The 24,503-nt window shown below is 33.8% G+C and overlaps 2 protein-coding genes across 3 annotated transcripts; both read right to left on the reverse strand.

Moving 5' to 3' along the window:
• Positions 1–504: 504 nt before the first annotated feature.
• On the reverse strand, positions 505–9,197 carry LOC128224752 (uncharacterized). 2 transcript variants are annotated; one of them, XM_052934766.1, is made up of 5 exons: positions 9,007–9,197; positions 5,335–5,507; positions 3,806–3,877; positions 3,087–3,485; positions 505–1,846 (listed from the first exon to the last, which is right to left on the reverse strand). In XM_052934766.1, the coding sequence occupies exons 1-5, from the start codon at positions 9,017–9,019 to the stop codon at positions 1,610–1,612; spliced, it is 894 nt and encodes a 297-aa protein (XP_052790726.1). In that variant the 5' UTR covers positions 9,020–9,197; the 3' UTR covers positions 505–1,609. The 2 variants fall into 2 exon arrangements, with proteins under 2 accessions (XP_052790726.1, XP_052790725.1); XM_052934765.1 differs by having other exon boundaries at positions 505–1,855; positions 9,007–9,195.
• A 6,611-nt stretch (positions 9,198–15,808) lies between these two features.
• LOC128223576 (uncharacterized) lies at positions 15,809–22,039 on the reverse strand. Its single transcript, XM_052932852.1, has 5 exons — positions 21,932–22,039; positions 18,858–19,030; positions 17,569–17,640; positions 16,839–17,219; positions 15,809–15,994 (listed from the first exon to the last, which is right to left on the reverse strand). The coding sequence occupies exons 1-5, from the start codon at positions 21,948–21,950 to the stop codon at positions 15,809–15,811; spliced, it is 831 nt and encodes a 276-aa protein (XP_052788812.1). The 5' UTR covers positions 21,951–22,039.
• Between the last annotated feature and the right edge of the window lie 2,464 nt (positions 22,040–24,503).

The raw sequence follows: 24,503 nt of genomic DNA on the forward strand, positions 1-24,503 counted from the left end.
TTTAACCCGACACAATGTGCCCTAAAACTTAAAAGTCCACAAGTAAATACGGGCCATAATTTGTGTTTAGGATAATATGGAGTTATGTAAACGCATTGTGTGGTGATGGTCCTAAGCAACTGCGTGAAGTAGTAAGTGAATTGAATAAAATTGGAGTAATAAGATAAAATGCAAGCTTGCCCTAAAACTTTAACCGGAAGACAACGCCGTGGTAAAGAATCCGTATTCTTCAAATAGACGAGCTTAAAATGTCAAATGTGTTTTTGAGCAAAACATTGTGAACATTCAGCAAAAAATCCTAAGTGTGTAGTATGGCAGATAATGAGGTTAGAAGAACATTTCACTAGCGCGTATGTTGCAGACTACATGTTTTGTTTTACCCTACCATTTTTGTTGACCAACTAATCAGATTAACAACTCTAAGAACAAACCAGAGAACAAGTTTAATTAAGTAAACAAAACACAATTTGTATTTAGCGTAAGAAATTGATATAATGCAGCAAGAAAAATGACGAAAATTACCAAAACATATCCACTGTGATATGAATGTCACACGTACGAGAATTAGAAGTAACAAATGTTACATGAACTAAATATCACTGATATAATACAAGTACAATACTAGTTATTTTTTTAAAGTAAGACAATATTTGATTCACAATCTGAGCGATTTCTTAGTACTCTGTCTTTTAAGCATAATAATTATCAACACTTTTAAACTACATGAGTATGTGTTTTTGATTAAGCAAAAGACTGGAAAACAACAGAGAACAATTTTATTAAATAAACAAAACTGAAATATTCCTTTAGCGTAAGAAATTGATATCAAGCAGAATTTTTTTACCAAAACATATCCCCTGTGATATGAATGTCAGACGTACGAGAATTAGGAGTCACAAAATAATGCGACATATACTACATATCATATACCAATATGATATGAGTTATGTTTTTAAAGTAAGACAATATCTAATTCACGATCTGGCAAAAACCTAAAATGGAACGCATAATAACAGATATAGACATAAACAATATTTCAAATGATAACAAAACATATCAAACATATATATTGACAATATTCTGAATATATTTTATACTTCAAACATAAATACGGACAGTTTGAAAGCTACATGTGCAGACAAGCATCCCACTATGTTGTTTGATGTTGTTGATCTCATTGTGTGGTCAGCATTGAAAGCTACATGTGCAGACAAGCATCCCACTATGTTGTTTGATGTTGTTGTTCTCATTGTGTGGTCAGCTTACAATAAATGTAATTTTAATTAATTTTAATGTATTTTAGAGATATATACGTCAGAAAATGATTATTTTGAGGCGTTAAGTCAAAATGAAACTTAAGCTCTATAAAGCTTTGTGAATATCATTTTACAGCACTACATACATGTATTCAAAGAAATAATACTACATATCTGTTGACAAATATGTTTTAGATATAAAGTTAAATTACACAAATAAGACACGGTTTTACGAATATAGTACAATTGTTTCACCTTTGGATTTTATTTTACAAATATGAGCTTTCATTATTATATTCTCATGTGACGATAAATCTTTGCAAGAAACAAGCTTTTTGATTCGATCACTGCGACTATTTCACATTGGGATTGGCTTCAGTGTATGGTGGAGGGCTGACTGACTGTCCACTCATTGCCTCCATAGATGATGGAATAGACGAACCCATCGAGTCAGTTGTAACACCACTAGCTTGATGGGGAGGTGCAGACATGTCATAAGGACCAGTAGTGTACGGTTGGTATTGGGGGAGCTGCATCAGTTTGCTGCTGTTTAACGTCGTTTGCTGAGTATCCACTGTAGCATTGCCGAACTGAAAACCCTAAAGCAATGACCAATACGTATTTTTCTGGTAACATCATACATTTCAGTTCAACTTACAAACCACCTTAAATTTGTACTCTTTTTAAGTTGTGCATTCTTTAATAATCAGTACCAAAAACATTGTTACAATAAGATATAAGTCATGAAAATGAGCATGGTCATATATTAAGCAGATTCAATAGTATTAAGATACGATGAGTAGTGCGTTACACCACACATACAAACAGTGTTTTTGTTTTTGCGATAAAGATACACTGTACGTCAGTAAATAGAAACGACAAAGATATGGCGACACCAGGTTTTCATTATATGCAATCAGGAAAACTGGCATATTAAGTTTTGGGCATCCAGTTATTAAGCAGAATTTATTTTATGTTTTAAGTATTAGCTTCCTGAAAGTTGTGTCCTAAACCTAATTTATGAGTAAGGTTTTTTACATAAGCCTGAAATACACTAAAATTCATCACCCTCCTAAAATATGTTTGACATACTAAGCTTCACCATTATAATGAACTGGACACTAAACTTACAGCTTTTTCTGTATTTTGATACTGCAACTTCACACTTCTGACATCAAAAGCAATGGAAATTTAAGTCCTACCACAAGCTTGTTTGTCTTGATTAGTAAAGCAATCCCAATGTATGGCTTGGCAAACGTTTGATATACAACAGGTTTTATCACTAAACATCAATTTATTAAACGGTATTGAGGTTAACATTATAAGTTTTTTATTAGTACCAATGGCCTACATTTCGGTCCTACCGACCGAAAAAGCATTCAAAATTTACCTCTTCATATTGTCTTCCTATACAACATGTCTCGTCCCTTCACTTTAGTTCAAATCAAAGTAATTGAGTATAAATACTTTTTAGAAACATTGGCATCGATCTAAATTCCGTGACAAATACAATGCCAATGTACTTATTGGTAGAACCCAGAAACCATATTTCTATTTTAGAGGCTTTGACCAGGCCAATATCAAAAGCAAGGACAAGGTGTATGTCCATATAAGTACATTAAGACCAAGTTTCATTATCGCCCGCCTATGACTGCACGCCTGACCAACGACATAGGCCAAGCTAAATACAAGGCTTATTAGGGAAAAGCCTTGTTAACAAGTCATACTACCATTTATAGGAAATTTTGTTACAGTCGAAACACCACTTAAGTTCTTTTAAACAAAACACTCATTCCTATAAATAGTAAAAATGATGTACCGCAAACTTACGTTAACCGGAAGACCGCCTCCGTTTGTAGATATATGTGGATTTATCAAGTCTGCCATTCCAACTCTTTGCTGAGAGCGATCCCTATCAACTTTATTCATGAAGCAACAACCGTACTTGTAAACTAGACAAAACGAGTAAAGGTTGCACATCGTCAGGAAGGACGTGATGATCAGCGTAAATGCAAATAGTGTGTCGAATACAGGCAGCTTATCTTTCGTGTTGGAGTAGGAGGAGCGAGAGCGATATTGGGATGAATGTGTATCGTAATACATGTCATCTCCGTAGTCATAGTATCTTTTTCTTGATTCTTCCCGAACGAGCCAGCTGTACCCAAACATAATGACGTAGCACATGTTGCTCATGAACATCCACACATAGACACCACAATGTCCAATTGCCTGAAATAAGTTGATTGCTCATAAACATTTATATGAACTCGTTAGGTTCTTTCCCACATTTTCTTTGAATTTTATTTCAAATTCCGATGAACTACAAATCTTTAAAATACCTCTGACAGTACAAAAACGACGCTTGTGATTGGTTAAATGACGTCGATTTAACAAGTGACGTCATTGACGCTGACGATGATCAAGCAGCCAAGTTCTTTTGACATCAATTTCAACACCCGGACCGAACGTTTTTTTAAAACTGATTTGCCGCAATGCCAAATTATTTTATCCTTTAATATGTAAATAATTAAAGACACAATTTAACATACTTTCTCAACTTTTGTGTTCCTTGAACAATCCGAGTAGCAGCAACAACTGAAGTTTAACGGGCTCAGGATACTCTGAAAGAATATGATCCATAAAGTAGTATCAGTGTTACTTGATAGTAGTCAAAGTGCCTGCTAAAATATTAAAAGAACAAACAATGGGTTTTACTGTTTACATGATGAGAAAAAAGCGACGAGGACGGTTGGTTGTAAAATAAACGGCAGTATTGATATGGAGGGAAATTGTATGAATTGTTTGTCAATTAAATGGTGTTTGAATCTGTACATATCATTTAAAACTTCATTTGTGACAATTAAGAATTATGAATATGAGTTTATGTTAATATATCATATAAGTGTTCAAACATATAAGTGATTATCAAAATTAATATTGTCATAATGAATAAATTACAATATAGTTCGATGATTTTGAATGGCACTATTTCAGTTCACCATTCATATATGGTAATGACAACATTTTATTGTTGTTATGTTAATACATTTGTAAACTATGTATGTGGCACAAGCAACTGTACAATTTACATGTAATCAAATCTGTTTTGTTCTTTTGTATAAAAATGGTTACATTTAATGTGAACAAAAAGTTTTGAAACAACTTGTTCTATTCAATCATTATGGATCCATATGCCCTAATTTTAGGTAACTGGTTACGGCTACATCATTAACATACAAAAACAAGTACGAAGTTTTACATATTGTCTTGAAGTGATTTTGCAAAACATATATATTTTTGCTGTTGTTTATCATTTATTATGGTCATTATTTTATCTAAACCACCAATCGATAACTGTAATGAATTTTCGAACAAATTTTAATTCTGATTTGTAAAAAAAACAATGCCAAAAATTCGAAAAGTAGGAAGAAAACTCGCAAAAGAATATATCATGTTCCTGGTGTTTATCTGTTTTTAGGTATTATCATATCTGAAACACAAAACGATAACTGTATTACATTCACGGACACAAATTAACTCGAAATTGTCAAAAATACAATGCTAAAAACTCGAAAGTATGAAGGAAGCTCGCAAAAAAAATAATGTGTTAAATGCAAAATACCATAAATATATCGCAAGAGGTTAAACTCGTTTCAAGTTGAATTATCATCACCATTTTTGCGATTAACTCGCTAAAACAGTTCAATAGTTTCAGAAATATGGATCTGAGCATTTCTATTCAAATTGATTTTCTTAAATTTGGAAAAGAAAGTCGTGATTTAATGATGAGAAACATTTGTTCTGAAAGGTTTCGAGTTCATCGACAGAAAACAAATAAAAAACAAGTCTCATTGCCAACGACACCAAATGAAGCAATAACTTGTTTCACGAAAATGCAATGTTTTGAAAAAAGGGCAAACAATGATACTTTTCAAACATATATATTGACAATAATAGACTTACTTGAAAAGTACCGTGTTGCTCTTAAAAACACAAGTTTTATAAAGAAAATATTGATTTTGTCAATGAGTGTACAATACAATACTTACACTAGATTTGACCTTCGGTCGTTACTTACAATGATTGCTGTGAAGATCAAGAATACACCAAGCATAGGTTCCTCCACTTCACTAAAAGCCACGATACAAAACACAATGCTGAGGAGAGCTAGTATTCTTGTGGCCCATGAGGTGATACGGATCCATATCTTGGTACGTATAGTTGATCTTGTGTTCTGTGCACTTCCGGCAACTGAAATATTACAATGATAGTCGTATTCGGAGTGTTAACATTCATTAAACGCTATTTGTCAGTGTAAAGTATTCAATTCATACGAACTAAACATTGATTTGTAAAATGAAAATATTTCTGTACACAAAACACAGCTACGAACGTAGCGTGACTCTTTCATCCACACACTTCTCCGATAAACGAGTTAAGAAACTTTGTTGTTATAATTATTTAATTGTAAGTTATAGAACTGAACACAGAGTACTACTGGGTTAGTTTATTTCCCCACATCACATTACACATATCAACGTCAATGAAGTAGACTATGATAACCCATGGTCATTTTCCATTATTTAACATTTGCTTGGCGGTTTATATAAGTCTTTTTAACTAGTTGAGATTTGTTACAGTTACAAAAAATGGTTTCAAAATGTAATGAAATAATCAGCAATTATATGGTTTAAAACATATTTGGATAAGTACGATAACATCTAAGAATATATTTAGATCTAATATTTGTATACAGGCTGCATTTATTCAACAAATGAAATTCGTCTTCTAAGACATAACAATGTAGGCAAAGTCTTTGTTCCAAAGTCGTAAGTTGAAAGCCGACTATTAATTATGTTTGTGAAGTGTTTTCCCACAGCACTTAATTATGTAATTCCTTTAAAATTTACAAATTCGTTTAAATTGCCCTTTTTTATGTATTGGGACTATAACGCTCAGTCCATTTTTCTGGAAATACCCTGTTATTAGTAGTTTATGAAATAGCTTTCACTGAAAAGACGATAGTCCATCTTTAAAATACATCAAAACTTCATTCAGTATCCGATCTGGATCAGCACGTTTGCCCAACCTCAAATTTGTATACCTTTAAGAACGTCTTCCTCACTGAATAAAAAATCTAGTTCAGAAACATTATATTTAATTCATTTTATAAAATAGTATTATTAACGATTAAAATGTCTTCGTCTGGCTGAAAAAACACACAACAACATTAGGATCATTCATTGCCTGTAAGTAGGCTGTAAACGATTCAAGAGATATATTGTCAGGAGCTTTATGAGTTGTTCCATCTTTTAATAATTTCCAATAGTCCTTTGCATTTTTATTTTTAGCATTTATTTATTTATCCGTCTGCTGATTTTATATTTTGGTAGTTATAATTTCGAACGCTGCTTTTGAATACAGTTTTCGCCCGAATCATTATAGCCTCATTTTCCTCAGTTTTTATATTTTCTGTAATTATTTAAAGCAGTGAAAAACAACCTTCGTAAATACCAGAAGTAGATAGATTAACATTAAAATCTGTTTTACGTGAAAACAATGGTAGGCAAATATTATCGGTAACCTTCGATAAAATTAAATTCGATAAACACGAATCAATATCAGAATTATATTCCTATTTTTCAACTGATATTTCTATCTTATTCATAAATTGCGTTATTTTCTATATTTCCGTGTATATTTGATGACCGTCCTAGTGCAGATTCAATTAAGCAGTCGTCTGTTAAAACATTCGGTCCATGAACATTGAAAATTACAAATTTATAATTGTGCCCTTTTGGGTAGGGTTTTACATTTTTTTCGCAGTAATTGAACTCTTTTGAAAGAGTGTTATATATTTGGCCTGTATATAATATATTTCCATGATTATATTCTTGGACAAATCAGGCCTTTATTCATTTCTGGTAAACTAGAACTCTTAAATAGATGGTTATCCGAGGTTTAAGGAGATATTTAAGTGCTTCATATATTCTCTCATAACAAGCTCTTACTATTTATGGTGTCTCTTGCACTCACAAAACAAGCCTAAATAAGAAAGTATAAATCACTTTCAAGCAAACTCAAACTTCATTGGATAAAATCCATCATTGCTGTCTGCGTTATAGTGTAAATATTTACTTAAACTTGTTATCAAGTGCTATTTTGTCTAATCCCAAGGGAAATAATGGTCTTGAATTATAACTTTTGAGAGTTTCGCTGTTATTTGTAATAAAGCTGCACTCTCACAGATTGAACGTTTTGACAACTTTTTTATTTGTTGTTTTGGAACGAGCCAATTTTTGCGAAAATTTAAGGAACCCAGTTATATAAGACTGTGGGCAAAAATTAGAGCGCAGATTGTTGTATTTGAAAACAAAAAATGAATGTTTAATGCATTTTTCTTAAACCGTTAGTAATGGTTTAAGCCATAAAACATTAATTTTCGAACAGAAATATATAAATCTGCGATCTGCTCTTTTGTCAGCATCTTTTATCATTGGTTTGCAGATATTTACTTAAAAATTACTCTTTCCAAGACAAAAAATAAAAAAAAGTTGTAAAAACGGTTTATCTGTGAGAGTGCAGATTTACAATATCTTATTAGATCAGAATAACAGAGTTTAACTTGTTAACTGAACACCAAATGAAGAAATTGACAAGACAGTGTAAATGTAGTGTTTGGCAAACGGTATATAACGTTCGTGTTTATGGTCAACTCTATATAAAGTTCGAGTCTATGGTCAAGACTATATAACGTTTGTGTCTATGGTCAAGTCTATATAATGTTCGTGTCTATGGTCAAGTCTAAATAACGTTCGTGTCTATGATCAGGTCTGTATAACGTTTGTGTCTATGTTCAAGTCTTTATAACGTTCGTGTCTAATGTCAAGTCTAAATAACGTTCGTGTCTATGGTCAAGTCTAAATAACGTTCGTGTCTATGATCAGGTCTGTATAACGTTTGTGTCTATGTTCAAGTCTTTATAACGTTCGTGTCTAATGTCAAGTCTCAATAACGTTCGTGTCTAATGTCGAGTCTATATAATGTTCGTGTCTATGGTCAAGTCTAAATAACGTTCGTGTCTATGATCAGGTCTGTATAACGTTTGTGTCTATGTTCAAGTCTATATAACGTTCGTGTCTAATGTCAAGTCTCAATAACGTTCGTGTCTATGGTCAAGTCTAAATAACGTTCGTGTCTAATGTCAAGTCTCAATAACGTTCGTGTCTATGGTCAAGTCTAAATAACGTTCGTGTCTATGATCAAGTCTATATAACGTTCGTGTCTATGGTCAAGTCTATATAACGTTCATGTCTATAGTCAAGTCTATATAACGTTCGTGGCTATAGTAAAGTCTATATAACGTTTGTGTCTATGGTCAAGTCTATATAACGTTCGTCTATGGTTCATACCAGAACGAAACAACCAACATAATGTGAATTAAATTCAAAAGAAAAATGCTACCGACATAATGTAACTGTGTCCCTTTTAATCATATTGATTCATCAAAATTCAACAATTGACGTCATTATCTAACATTATAGCAACATATGACATTCATCAAATAAAGCGAACGATGCGATATGTTTATGATCAAAATATGTTCGCACGATATGCCCTTCTTCGCTATTCTCAGCTATAATTATAAATTATATGTTATGAAATTATGAAGCACATGTTTTATAAACATCGAGAGTTGCCTTTATGTTAATTGTCATATAAATAAATTACAACTGTTACAGTTACTTACTTTGAGCAAGCATGATCGTTGTATCTGTAATTTTAAGACAGTATTTGTATTTGATTTAAACTGACAAATCCTTCTTAAACAATAATCCCAGTAGTTTAAGGTTTAGAACATCGTCTATTTTCTGTATACGACTTTTAGTTGTACAATACTTTACAAGTGAGTGATTAAATTGATTTCTTAAATTTTCCGCAAACTATTGTGTCGGCACTTATCGTAGTGGATACACTTAGCACGTTAATGCGTCCAATAGCTATATTTAAGCATGCATGTCACGTCATCCATTGATTATTTATACTGTAAAGACACTCGGTATAAACAACTTTACATAGTACGATGAATCATATACAGTTCATACCGAATAATGGAAGAAGTCACAAAAACATTGCAAGGACATAGCTGAGCGACATTTCGATCTGGGTACTAACTCATTTTTATGTTGAAAGTTGTGTTATGCAGGTGCCTCTGTCCGTATCGCGGCACTAAACACATAGTTAGTCTACACAAAACCCTGTGTGAATTCAGCTGGCAAGTTACAATATTAAATGTAGCACGTTAGCTATGAGTGTTTTGAAGAATATTACAGCTACAATACAACTCAATGTCTCAAATTAAGCAATATAAATTATTATAAATATATAACAGAAAAGATTACTGTAGCTTTGAAATCGCGTGCAATCGCCAATCGTCACAGCATGCAGTGGTGTCAATAACGTCGGCTAGTCTTAACATTAAGTCACTTTGTTGTGCAAAACACGACCAGTGGTAGATAAACCAGATTAGAGAGGTAATAAAAAATTATTGGCGAATTAAAATGTAGTTGCCAGATGACCTGTGATTGTTCTAGAGATTTTTCATATTCTAGATTCTATAAACGTTTTTTGTTTCGTCCGCAATAACGCAGTTTCCCAAATTATTCGGGAAAACAAGACATATAATGTGTACACTATGATCGACCTTTAAAATAAGGGAGCTTCAATGTTTGAAACTATAGAAAGGCAGAAATGATTCTGTCCGTAAAATGGCTCTGTTCTGTTATATATTGTGATACTATTTGGTATATTTAACGTGTGCAATTGTGATTGTAACAAAACCTAAAAATGAAAAAAAAAACACAGTCAGGCTCCCATCCATCAGTCAGTTAGTGACGACACTTGAATCCAACATTTTGAATAAGGACATATAGGGATCCCATTCGCTGCATTATTAAAAGCAAGTCGCATCCTTTTTTTCAGCCATTCGACTTGAGTGAGTTTGACTTCTGAAAGGATTGCCGATGAGGTTGAGAACAGAACCAATATATAAGTCAATAGAGAGTCGAGGATGACAAACAAAATAAAATGAGATGAGAAATCAATAGAGTTATGCCTTGTCGAATTGAAAGCTTGGACTAGGAGAACCAATGTAAATTTTCAAGTTTGTCTTCTGGTATTTCGAATGGTACCTAGCATTTTCAGAACAGTACGGTTAAGGCGCTAGTAACCTCCATTGCCCTGGGTAGTCCGGGTCTTCTTATACTTGCTTGCTTGCAGAGTTACTTGATGATAATACCATTAAATGTTTTGCCCTGATTTGAATAGATCTGCTCAGGAAAATAATAGTAAACAATACATTGATCCAAAGAGCTTTGGCTGTGGCAACAGCTGTAGTATTTTGTATATCGTATTGCCTTCGTTCGCAACCCTGGTTAAATCAGTAATGACTAGAACATCCCCAAAGCCACCCTTGGAAATAAGTTGTATAAGTCGAGAATTAACCTTTGGGAGTAGTGGAGAGAAACGAGTGACTGGAGTCTTGCGGCAAACACAATGCTAACAAGAGGCTCGATTGTAATCAAAATCCTTCTTCATGCCAGCCAAATAAATCTTTTTGCGTGCTAACCAGAGAGACTATTCCTAGAATAACCAACATGAACAAGAAATGCCATTAACAACTCGATAAACTGTTGGAGTAACCAATTGACGAATTTGCTGGCCATCATATTTGGCGGTCCAGATTGATCTTTTGCGTTTTATCTTAATTAAGAATTGTTGGGATAAGAGTGAGGTTTTTGCACATAAACTGGTTTAAACCCCCAGTAAATTTACATTTTACTGACCGTTCCAAGGCGGTACCTACCAATTCTTGATAAACATACCAATTATTTATATACAATGGTGCTTTCCCCTGACTGCAAATCGTCACACATCTTCGTCATGTGGTACAGGGGTAGTAGCAAGAACTTCAACATAGTTGATATAAGCAACTGCAGCTGCACAAATGGTGTTGCTAGTCTCAGTAAATATTGACATCTGATGTAACCTGCGTTACGTTGGTGGAACCTGACTTGTACTGAAAGAAGGTAAATGTAGCAAGAGAAGTCACCTGACATAATTATTGTCGGTCTTAAGAACAAACTTATTTGCATAAAGATAATCATGAAAATGTCTGTTATTGATCATTTAATTGCAGAAACCTCGAGCTTGTGGATTGGTTTGTATTCTTCGGCAGAGCGAAGACCTCTATTGGCATAAGCAACGACCATTTCAACACCAACTTAAAAAAAAAAAACGCTGTACAAAGGCCACCAGTGTTAGCCTCACAAAAGACAACAAAAGAGAAATACGTAATACCAAGTATAATATGTTCAGTAAGTTGAGAAATCAGGGTGTCAAAAGCAAGATCTTATTGGTCTCCCTCTGCCTGAGAACAGGAGTTCTGGATTTTGTCCTTTGTGACTTTTTGGACATAGGATGACCTTCTAAAATACGGTCCAAAGGCTCAGCTATCTTGGCTTTATCTTCAACAAAGCGGCACTATTACCATGTGCATCAAAGAAATGCACTTAGATCTTTGATGTTGGAAGGGACTAGTAAATTTATGACAGCTGACGTCTTTTCAGGATTTGTTTGTATTTCTTAATGACTATCGAGCATACGATGGTCTATGTAGAATCGTATTCTTCCATGCATTTTTTACTGCCAAGAATAATGTTTGAAGAGTTTGGACTATAAGAAGGACGAATGACGTGCGAATCCACACATCCGACATTAAAAACAATCAAATACCAAAGAAATATAAACCCTGAGTGACAGATTTAAAATAAATATATATTTAAACTATTGCGAGGCTTTTAAGGAGGCTTGGATTGAAATATTGGTAGTCGTAAAACGATTGTAAGTATTCATTAAACACTCTTAATATTTACACGTGCACTTGTCATGTAGACCAATGATTTTCAAATAATCCAAAACTTTTATTTATGATGTAATGAACATAATGAGTGTTTGCTGATAAACATAATATTGATTTAGACTGACAATAATACATAATAAAGTACTTTTTTTATTTCAAAATGGAAATTACAGTCATAAAATGTTCATGATTGTCGATGTGTTTAGATTTAATGGTGTTTTGAGTGAGGAAATCATTTTGATATTCTGTCATTTGCTGAAACAGGCATGTGAAATGTAAATAGTGTTCTAATATACCTGCTCTATAGCTCAACGGTAGAGCGTCTCGGAAAATCCCGGGTTTAATCCCTTACTGAGGCAAATTTCACTACGTTAACAAAATATACAAGTTCCCTGGCACCCGGCATTCGATGGTAGCAATGGGAAATATGGAGTACTCAGTACCAAATAAAGCAAAGATAGTTGTAGGTTTTTTTTGCACAACGGTTAGGCATTTCTGGTGAATTTATTCATGCTGAAAAATCCCATCTTGTTCCTCCCGATGCCAGATAAGTCAGGAGAAACAACCCGCAACTTCTTATTTATTTTATTTTTGGGTGTATGAATAGTAAATTATTTGATTTGGTTAAAGCGCAATTATATTGGTATGAATGCAAGTCTTTTAATAAACAAAATGAAAATCTTTATAGTCAGAAAACAACGTCGCATAAGGTTTTCGGTAAAATGTACAAACATGCGTTGTCTACGTCAATTATTCCACAAATTAATGATTTAAGGTATGCAAGAATAAATATCAGCATGTGTTTCCGTTTCGGATCGAAAATGCCCGCCCTCGAGCACGCAAGCCTCGTTACCGGCGTTGGGTGTGCCCTTGGGTCGGATTTGGTCGATATAAATTGTAAGTACTGTATATCAGTGCTGTACAGCGGGTACATCAAACAACCAAGATGTATCTTCGAAAAAAGTCGGATCTCCTAGTAGATTACTATGTTTCTTCAACTCTGCTTTTATCTAGATGCGAACGTTAGTTGAAGTCATTCCTGTTATATTTCGCAGAAGAAAACAAAACACTGTAATTTATGATAGCGTCACGTCGGGATCAAACCATATTGTAGTCAATCGGCAATGGTGCGCCCTTAGAAACTCTCAGAACAAGCAAGTTGGCTTACTTAGTTTAAGCTGAAGCATACAGTACGTTTTTTTTTACATTTTTAAAACTCCGTTAATTTGTTAAACTCCGCTGCGAGCTTTATTGCTATTGATCGATAATAAAGATGCCATTCAAAGCTTTATTGACATATGCGAATAAACGTTTTTCCATGCCTTTTCATATTAAAGTTATTCCCCATAAAGTTGTCGGCTTCTTTGTAGAGTCTTTATCGTGGCAATATAACAAAAAAAAACACTTAATTTCTTTTATTCTTTATTGGTAAGACAAGTAAACTTAAGCCCTTGAAAAACACAGAAAGAAAGAGAAAAGCAATATTTATGCAAAAAGCTACAAAAACAAGCTCAGTGTTATGTTTAAACATAAACCCGGTTTAGTGGCACTGGGCAAATGCTAAAGACATAGAACTAAAAATCACAAACAAGAAACATAGAAGAACATAAATTTGGACGGACATTTGGCACAAATACTAGTATATTCATGCAAAAACACAACAACAAAAACAACAAATATGTTGAAAAACAATGTAGGCGTCATGTTGTGCAATGTTTAAATCAGTTGGTTAGTTTCTACGTTAAAATCCCCATTAGGAACATGCTTTAGATATTTGTTTGGGGCTTACATAAACCTGATAAAAAGGATTAAAATGGATTATGCACATTTTTCTTTCGCTGTCGACTGTTTTTATCATCATCTTGAACTACATAAGAAGCACAAAGAAGAAGAGGAAGGATCGTTTTCATCAAGCAATTTTAACTTAGAAATAAATTCTTTAATTCTTAGTTGAATTTGATGAAATCTTACTATGTTTTACACCATAGTTATAGAAATAAACAAGGAAAAGATCCAAATAATAAAAGCATACACATACATTAAATAAAAAGGTATTGCAAACGTTTGATTTGTGTTCACTAAACTGAAAATATTCACTAAGAAGCTATATAAATACGGTCGAGGGACAATAAAAAAAATTGATAGTACAAGTACAAGCCATACAATTGTATAAAAAATCAATAAATATTGATGTTTTAACTGATCAATAATTGCAATTTCGATTATAACTAATTGCTGGAATATAACAGTGTGAATATGGTTTGTTTAGTTTAAACGTCATATGTTTAACAATGATTGTGAAGAAAGCTATGATAGCTTACACAAAGTTGATCTCGTTAGCACGATGTTGCGCGAGAGTGTGGTCTTGTGTTGTGGGGGGGGGAACCTGAGTACCCGGAGAAAACCCACATGTCCGGTATTGTGAACACTTACAAAACTCACATGCGCCCGGGCCAGGAATCGAACCCGGGTCGCCTTGGTGAGAAGCGATAAGCGGACAACCTATGTATTGTTAGGAAAGCAACAATGGATAGCAGAAGATAACGTTCGTATCTCGTTTAAATTCTTTATGTGCATACCAGTGTAATATGTATTATTTGAAAATCCTCAATGGCTTGCAGAAGATTAGGTACGTGACTATGTTAGAGTCTTTATGAATATATAACAGTGTGAACATGAAGATAACTTTCGTGTTTAGGCTAAGGTTTATACGTGTTGCTGTATCTTACCATTTAAATTGTAGAACAAATCAGAGAAACATTTAGTGAAAAGATCAGAGAAGACATAAAGGAACACATAAGAAAATAAACAGTAAACAAATCAGAGAACAAATTATATTATAGATGGATATGTTACTACTACAAAACATACGTGAATTACGAGTCACAAGTGGACATATTACAAATATCGCTGATATTTTAAAAGAAACGTGTATAAGAATTAATGAGACATCAATAAAACATTTACATTACGTCAGATCAATTTAGGAGAACTCTGTCTTTTATACAATTCAAAATATTATATAATGTGATTTCTAAAAGCAACAATAAAATGAAAAGTACAAGCCATAGGTCATACTGCAATATTCTGCATATTCAGAACAGATATAAAACACAAACAATATTTTCAACAATAGCATTACCTTTCGAACATTGACATTAAACAATCACTGAATATATAATACACACGGAAATAGGAAAGAATTGAAATATACAGGTTTGTACAAGTAAAACATTCTTTTCAGTTTTATTTTCTTTCTATGTGGTCTATTTTTGACTTCAGTGTTTAGGTTAATTTTAAAAGTTTATTATTCAAGTCAATATGCAACTTATAAACTTTAAAGGTTTGCCAATATTAAATTTCAGCGCTACACATATGTATTCACAAAGAAATATTACACACGTATTTAGACAAATGTGTTTAGATATATTAATACATTACACATATAAGGTATGTGTACACGAACTTACCTAAGAAACAGACTGGCTTGTTTAATGATATTGTTCAAATCATTAACCTTGATTTACTTTAACAAAAATAAGTCGTTTTCAATTATTCCATTGTTACTGTTCACTGTGAACTTTATCAAGAAAAGATCGTTTTGAATGGACCACCGCCATTTTTTTCACCATTATAGCAGTTTTCGCGAATGCCAACCACTTTCAACAGCCATTGTGGATGCCGAAGACACATCTACATAGTCAGTTGCAACACCAATATTTTTGGTGGAGGGTGCGGTGATGATATCAGGCCCGGCAGGACATTGCTGGTACTGAGCATATTGCACCCCTGGGCTGGTAAATGTTTGCTGAGCATTCTGCAAACCCACAAAAGATAAGTAAGAATTATCTTTTAACATCGAACAGTTTATTCAGCTAAGCCCACAGCATATATGATGTTCACCAGGCCGCGGTGAACATTATATAATAAAAAGTACCAACAATATCTGGATATAAAAGACCATTAAACCAAAGATACTAATAGTGATTGTGTTTTTGAAATAAAGATACAGTATTAGTTAATACATAGAAACGTCACGCCACAAGCCTTTGATTGATGCGACTTGAGATTACTCAGAGATCCCCAATGCAAATTAACACAACAGGTTTTATCACTATAAATCAATTTAAAGTTCATTGAGCTTGTCATATGTTCTATTTAGTAACAAAATACTAAAAGGGTAGGTCTCTAGCTTTAGCTTCTAACGCAGCAAGTTCCAATAATACACTTAAATTTGGATCGTTTTTCCATTGTTAGTAACGTTGACCTTGATATTGATATCAATGACGCCAAATGCAATTCCAGTTTACTTCACATCAGCTTGATCTATACCAACTTTCAAATCTAGAAGTTTTTTAAAGAAGATCGAGTGATTGAACGTACACCATGTTTCTTTTGTAACAATGACCTTTACAGGAATAGCAAGCTATATCGTTACTTGAGTCACACACCAAATCTACCTGATTAACGCCCAAAGCCTGCCCGCCCGATTACCGAGATACCCCAATCATATAACCAGGGATGCTTGTGAAAAAATCTGGTTAAAATGTCATATCAAACATTTTAAAGCATATTGTACATACAAGAAATATAAAGTCCCAAAATAACAAGTTATTCAACACAACATCTTTATTGTTAAAATGATTTAAACAAGGTCTTACGTTAGCCGGAAAACATCCCCCGATTGTAGATATCTGTTGATTCATCACGATTGCCATTACAACACCTTGATCAGAGTGATCGAATTTCCTCATGAAGCAACAACCGTACTTGTAGACAAGACAAAACGAGAAAAGGTTGAAAATCGAAAGAAAGAACGTAATGATTAGCGAAAATGCAAATATTGTGTCAAATAAAGCCGCCCTGTTGTATCCAAAGTTGGGGTAGTAAGGGCCATATGTGGATGAATATTCGTCGTAATATATGTCATTGTCGTATTGGTAGCTTGATACTGTCCATACGTACCAGCTGTATCCAAAGATAATAACATAGCCCATGTTGCTCATGAACATCCACACATAGACACCCCAATGTCCGATTGCCTGAAACAAGATGACTAATGTTGCTCATAAACTTGAACTCCTAATGCACTTCTTTATGTGAAAACATTTCTTGTAAATTTAATTTTAAATGATAAACCATAAATCTCCAAAATATCACTGACAGCAGAGAAACGACACTTGTTAAATGGCGTTGACGAAAAAGGGACGTTATTGACGCAAGAAAATAGCGTTAGTATAACAATTATAAACATATTTAAAATTTGCTGCTCCTCTTTGTATGAACATATTTAGTCAGTGATGAGTCGTGAATTCCTTCGAGCCGCATTTCTAAACCATTCCCTATTTAAAATTGAACACAAACAACGCATTCAGACAAAATGTTACATACTTGTTCAGTCTTTGTGTTTCTGGAACAATCCGAGTAGCAGCAACAGTTAAAGGTAAACGGGCTGATAACACTCTGCAAGAAAGTAATTAATTCATTATTATCAGTATTAGTAAATCGTCTGCTCAAAAAATATCTAAAAGAAACAAAATGTATTTAGAAGTTGACATGCAACGAATAAATGGACTGACTTATTTTCCACTTATTGAGTGGCGTGTAGGTCAATAGACCAAACGTTTTGCCAGAGGAAAGACCAATGAACTATTGATCGAAGCTGAAGGTCAGGAGTGTACAATTTTTGGTAATCATCAATAGGCTATAAAATATACCAGACAAATTCTACACCGCTCCAGTTTTTTAAGTAAGTTACACTCATTTGAATGAACCAATTACTGGCTTCATTTAATTGGGTCTTCAAACATTTCTTACATATGGTGGCTCTCAATCGATACTCAGTGTATTGTCTTTGCAAACACAGATGGTGTCATTGTTAACAATTGTAACTATTTTGGTATAACACTGAAATAAATTCATAAGTTTGGTTATTAAATCTAAATTCCCTAACATTATATGGTAAATGTTTAAAAGCAAAGGTACTAGTGTAAACCTAGAGTTTGCTGTTAGTCAATCAACTTCTTATGATGTATTTGGCGATTTGGTCGATTCAGGTATATACGTATTTTAAAGTACATGGTGAAACATATTGGTTCAGCAAGACCCTTCTCAAAAGATATTAATGAAGCACTTTAACAATAATATGTTTATATATATACCATGAATATACAGTGCACTACCTGCAAATGGTTCAATCATTTCAAATACACTGTTGTTCTAACTTTAGTCACCTATGATGGCGTCTTTTTTATCAAACTACCACTTCCCGAAACCATTTACCTAGTCCAAACTGAGTTCTTTTGTTGACGAAGCGTGTGGAGGTTATCCCGATTGTGGTTGAATTATTATTTGCGAGGTAATAGCTTAAATTTCCGATAGTGTCAAAAGGTCAATGAGGCCGTTCGATTATAATGTTTTCTCAAACATGGTGCTACTTAAGGTCTGAAAGGTTTCTTTCAAAAACAGAAGCATACCCCATAATTTCTTCGCAGAAACAAACATTTCGGGGAAAATAAAGAATTAAGCATCAATTTAACACTCGGAACATAATTTCGTAATATTGAATATAGAAACCATTACTCAAGTAAAACTTATTGAAAATAAAACAATATACTTTTTTAGCCATTGAATGTACAACAAATGTATTATAGTGTACTGGGCTTCCACATATTACTTACAAAAATTGCTGTGACAGTCATGAATATTCCGAACGTAGCTTCATTAAGTGCGGCAAACGCCACGATACAATTCACGATACTCAGGAAAGCTAGTATTCGTGTGGCCCATGTTGTGATACGAATACACCTCCTGGTACATTCTGTGAATATTGTGCTCTGCGCACACTCGGCATCTGAAATAGAGTTAAATTCGCATTCGAAATGTAAACATTCATTCAAAGCTAATTGCCAGTGTTAAGCACTCTCTTGATATTAACGAAACACAATTTATTTTGTTTGTAAAATAGAAATGTTTTAAACACAAAGCACAACTCCGATTTTAGCACATCTTCAGTGAGCAATAGTAATTCCTGCTTTACGATGTTCTATAGATTAAGTGTTAAGTCAACGATAAATGGTTTTGATCTTCTGACCGGATGAAGTTCAGGGTCATGCAATGTAATGGTTTATAGGTTTAAGTATACATTTACCTCAAGCAATGGCATGGACTATCGCAGACCCTTTTACATATTTATCTACAGTAATAAATACTCCACTTCATTTGAATACAATCATTAACGGATGTTTTATTATACAAAAGAAGAAATATATTGTTTGGAAAGAAATATTTTATTGGACACCTTATTATTTTAAAGTGAAAAGAAATAAAGAAAATCAGAGCTTCGATAACAAAAACATTATTGATTAAATGTATAATCTTCTCGTATTAAGGTTTGCTAACTATTTGCTTTCTTTCTCTTTTTTTGAACAATTATGTCATCGACAAATGAGTGTACAACTAGTCACGAAGTAATTCTTTTTCAAATTTGTGTAAAGTCGATATTGTCATCAATTAATCCTTTAAATATTTTATGTATCTAAGGGAGGTAATCTGTGGCTAGTGCCGAATACAGTTACACTTGTCTTTCATGTGAATCAATTTGTAAACAGTAACCAAGCGTTATGGTATTTAAAATGCAAGAGGTTTACATCGTAATAAAGGTATGGTTCAACTGTAATTCATTCAAACAAAGACTGTTCAAGTTTGAAGTAAATTCAATTATATGCTATTTTATACCAAGAGAGGCAATTTGCGAACAATCAGCCAGAGAGTTATGCTTTTTGAAACTCTGGAAGTAGTTATAGCAGTAACAGTAGTAGCAGTGAAATTGATAAGGCGGACATTGATTACGAATAACACGAAAACTGTCTGGTATGTTGTTATATTTATATGTAGTCAATGATTGTAACATATCGGATAGTGTTTTAAATTTGCATGTTTGTAACATATTCAGCCGATTTTTAATATAATTTAATAATCTAACTTTTGGAAATTTTCTGGCATTTATTAAAATAAAACACCCACAGTGACACGAAAACAACAGCAACCGCAATGGACCTTGTACAGAGTCAGTAATATCTGCTAAATCAAAACTCGATGGCAAATGAATATCTTTTCGGCAGTATGTATCTCGACTTCACAAGGCTAGCCTCATTAAGGAAGTACAAATCACTCACAAGAAAACTCGAACCTCATTGGATAAAATCCTTTACCATTGAAATCTGTGTACCGAGCGAAAATATTTGCTTAAACTTGTTTATTACCACTTGGGTTCATTTTATGGGTTTTATGTGATCAAGATGTTAACCATTATATTATTCTTAAAGCCTTTATTGTACTTTGTTAATATTTTAGTACTCACCAAAAAAATACGATACAAGAACTTATACACTTTTTTCCCTTCTGATATTTTTCATAAATATTGATTTAGAATTTATGTAAAAAACTATGTTTACCTCCGATAATGCAAAGATGCAATTTACAATTCAATCAGTATCAATTGTGACCACGATCTGCGTCTCTAACTGCACACAACGTCGTCTCATAGAGCGAATCAGGGTCATCAGTGATATCACTGTTCATTCTTCGTGCACAAAATATGTAATTTCATTTAAGCATTTAAGAATACGACATCGAACCTTGCGATCTAAGACGTCAAATGAATGTGCAATTGGAGACAGGTCATGCTAGAAAGCAGGTCACGGAAAAAAAACCATTGAAATATCCTTCTGAAGATAGGTGCTTGATACTCGAAGCTAAGACACCAATCATTAACTTGTTGGATCATAGTGACTGTTGCAAATACAAGCGATATTCGCCGATAAATAAAACGGTGTTTCACTGTTGTTGAGTCCAACAGTGGTGTCGACGTACCCAACCGACGTTTACGACGACGTACAGCAGTCAAGCATGGTCCAATATATTGAGATATATGGTCTCGCCCTTATTCCATGTTCGGTATGGCTATTTCTCAACGTTTGGGCACATATCCTGGCATTTGTATGTTCAGGTGTTATAGCTGCGGTAGTCGTTACCGGATAAGAAATATAATGTAGATGTGTCATCCTCATATAGCGGTATTGTGCAAGAGTCTTAACTCGCGATGTGCCAGATCTATGGCGATCATTAACTGTGCGAAACGATCGATAACTACCTGCCTGACGATATATTGGCACAAACGTGCACCTGCTTAAAGCATACTAATAGCCCGAACAAGTTCATCAGGAAACTAACGGAGCACTCTTGTAACATAAGTGACCAAATTGATAATGTGTTTTTGTACACATGAATTTAAAACCCTGCACAAAATAATCTACATACACATACACTCAACATGTAACATGCACCTCGATCCTCGAGAAGCACGTGTAATTCTAGATTTAGGTCATTCACTTATATGCGTAAATGAATTCAGGTAGTCCTATGATTAACATAAACGAAATATAGAATTTAAATTAGTTTTTAAGAATATCTACCTATTTTTAAAAAACAATAACACTATGGAAATGGTAACGTTTTTGATAATTATGAAAGTATATTCATATATTTTAACAAAACGGTGTTTTAGATTACAATCAGAACGCATTTTCTCGCTCTGTGTGCCAATAAAGCTATGTAATGGAAATATTATCATAGGCTTAAATGAGAGGATTATCGTTCATTAATATATCTAAATGTTTCAATGTGTATTGTTAACATCGAAAGTTGAACTTAATTAATTTCAAAATATATAAATGTTTTTGTTATTACTAACCTTGAGTATGCATTATCATTTCTGTGTAATCTTTCTTCCTTGTTCCCTATTCACTAGAACAAGTGAATGAAACTGCACAAATACAGTATGCACCCAATAGTAAAAATCAGATTTGAGTTTTTCAGTACTTATTTCAAATAATTATTTGATTCAAAAGCTATCCTAAGTTCCAATGCTAAGGCATTTTGTCTTCTAAAAAGGGCGTCGACTCTTTATCTTAGCGAATAACATGGATATTCTCTCTTATCAGTGGCTATCGACAAATGAGTGATAGTTTAATACTAGTTGGCATATTTTATTTTCTATTACAGTACATTTCATGTCAAACATAAAGTATTTTTAACCTAAACAAATGCAAATGAATATAAAGGATATTATTATAGGACGCTTTTCTGGTGACCTGTATGACGTCGGGTCCGGTATGTAAAGACATAAAGCGTACGTGTTTAGTCACCCTAAGATGAAGGTCATTAGAAAAAAAGTCATTTCGTAATATTGCATTTACTTTATACTTTTCTATTTAATCCTTGTATTATCTGACTTTACTGCTATCTGTCAAATTATCACCAATAGATTGGCTGGCGCGTATCAATAGTTTGTGTTTTTTGTGTATAGAAGTTAAGGGAGGCTTCTCTAGCAAAACAAGTCAACAAATGCACAATTTTACTTTACTGAGAAAAATCAAGAACATGGTTCATATCTCAGCAAAATTATTTAATTCCTTATACAAACACAACAACCAACTGACACAGAACAAAAAGATATTTAAAAAACGGTACTATTTTAAAGAGTATAAACACAAATCATTGTTTATAGTTCACACGTAACGGGCCATTTCAAAAACAGTAAATGATTTGTTGATGATCATTATATGCTGAAATGAGGGGAGTTCGTTAGTCAATCGTTATTTTTATAAATTCGCCTTCTTTTTTTATTTGGCGAGCTTTTCTATTTGTTGATGGTAATGTTACAATACATCATCCTCAAATTGGCAACCAGTTGACTTCATTATATAGATAGATCGGAAGTAAGGGTTCTTAGCTTAAAATGTTTTTCGTGCTCATCTAGTTTTTTTCGTATATATTATTTGCCTGAATATTTACCTGCTTAGTAAAATTAAGTCATGTTATGGCGAAAGCAGTTCCTTGACTACACACGGCGATTTAAAGATTAATCATAAATATCAGGTAAAATTCATTGTTGAATATAGGTGAACGACCTGGATCTAGAACACCCCAGTGCTGCTCGGGGAATGAGGTGCATGTCACATGCTGGGTGTATGTGTATGTTGATTGATTTGTGCATTGTTTTAAACTCAGTTGTAGAAAAACTTAAAAACACATTATTAATTTGGTTACTTAAGTTTCAAGCGTGCTCCATTCGTCTACTGATGAACTTCGGGCTTTTGGTATGCTTTAAGCTGCTGCACGTTCAGGTCAGTCGCATGTGTCAATATATAGTCTGGAAGATCGTTATCGATCACTTCGCTCAGTAAATGATCGTCATAGATCTGGCACATCGCGAATTAAGACCCTTGCACAATAACGATATATGAGGGTGATACATCTACGTAATATTTCTTTATTCGGTAACGAATACCGCAGCTATAACACCTGGACATACGAATGCCATGATATGTGCTCTAACGTTTAGAATTAGGCAAACCGAACATGGAATAAGGGCTAGACGTCCATTTCTAGCACACCGGATAGGCATTTCCGGTGAATTCAGCCGTGCTTGAAAACTCCATCTGGCATCCCCCATGCCAGATGAGTCACGCGCTGTGACGTAATACTTTTAATTTCTTTTATTTTACACTCTATGTGACCATAATTATGAAATTTCCACAAAAATATACCTTAAAAACAAAACAAAATGTCCCTTAAAAGACCTGATACTGAAGGAACTTCTCGACGTATGTAGTGAATAAAAATTACTGCGCGTCATGACCTCAGTTAACATTATCGCACGCGCTTTTTGTTGAAAATATAAAAATGCGCTTTACTATGTATTTTCACAGGATGAATGTAATTTAAGGTGTGCTAGAAAAATATCAATCATGTGTTTCCGTTTCGGATAAAAAATCCAACCCTCAGGCACGCTGCGTGGCCGGTAACTCGGCAAGCCTCGTTACCTGGCAACGCAGGTGCCCTCGGGTCGGATTTTTCTATCTGGAACGGAAACACATGACAGATATTATTTATACTGGACCATGCCATACAGCTGAACGTCGTCGTAATCGACTGGATTTGGTACATAAACCCATAAAATGAAGCCAAATGCTAATAAAGGATTTTATCCAATGAGGTTCGAGTTTTCTTGTGAGTGATTCTTACTTCCTTATTGATGCTAGCCATCTGAAGTAGAGATACATACAACTGATTTATCACACGCGGTTAGATAGCCGCAGATATCAATTTACCAACGTGTTTTGATTTACCAGGTATTACTGTCTCTGTACAAGGTCCAATGCAGTTTTTGTTGTTTTCGTGTCACTTTGTAATTGTTTTAAAGAAATGCCTTAATTTTCCAAGAGTTAAAATATTAAATTATTTTTAAAAGTGGCTGAATA

Source organism: Mya arenaria, chromosome 17 (genome assembly GCF_026914265.1).
Source record: "Mya arenaria isolate MELC-2E11 chromosome 17, ASM2691426v1".
Classification (NCBI taxonomy): Eukaryota; Metazoa; Mollusca; class Bivalvia; order Myida; family Myidae; genus Mya; species Mya arenaria.

Bases quoted from the DNA above. Each gene is read 5' to 3' on its own strand.
- LOC128224752 (XM_052934765.1), bottom strand. The intron at 3,878-5,334 runs GTAAGTAACGAC...ATATTCTTTCAG, and splicing joins TGATCTTCACAGCAATCATT to AGTATCCTGAGCCCGTTAAA. The intron at 1,856-3,086 runs GTAAGTTTGCGG...TCATTGCTTTAG, and splicing joins GAGGCGGTCTTCCGGTTAAC to GGTTTTCAGTTCGGCAATGC.
- LOC128223576 (XM_052932852.1), bottom strand. The intron at 17,641-18,857 runs GTAAGTAATATG...ACTTTCTTGCAG, and splicing joins TGACTGTCACAGCAATTTTT to AGTGTTATCAGCCCGTTTAC. The intron at 17,220-17,568 runs GTATGTAACATT...ATCTTGTTTCAG, and splicing joins GAAACACAAAGACTGAACAA to GCAATCGGACATTGGGGTGT.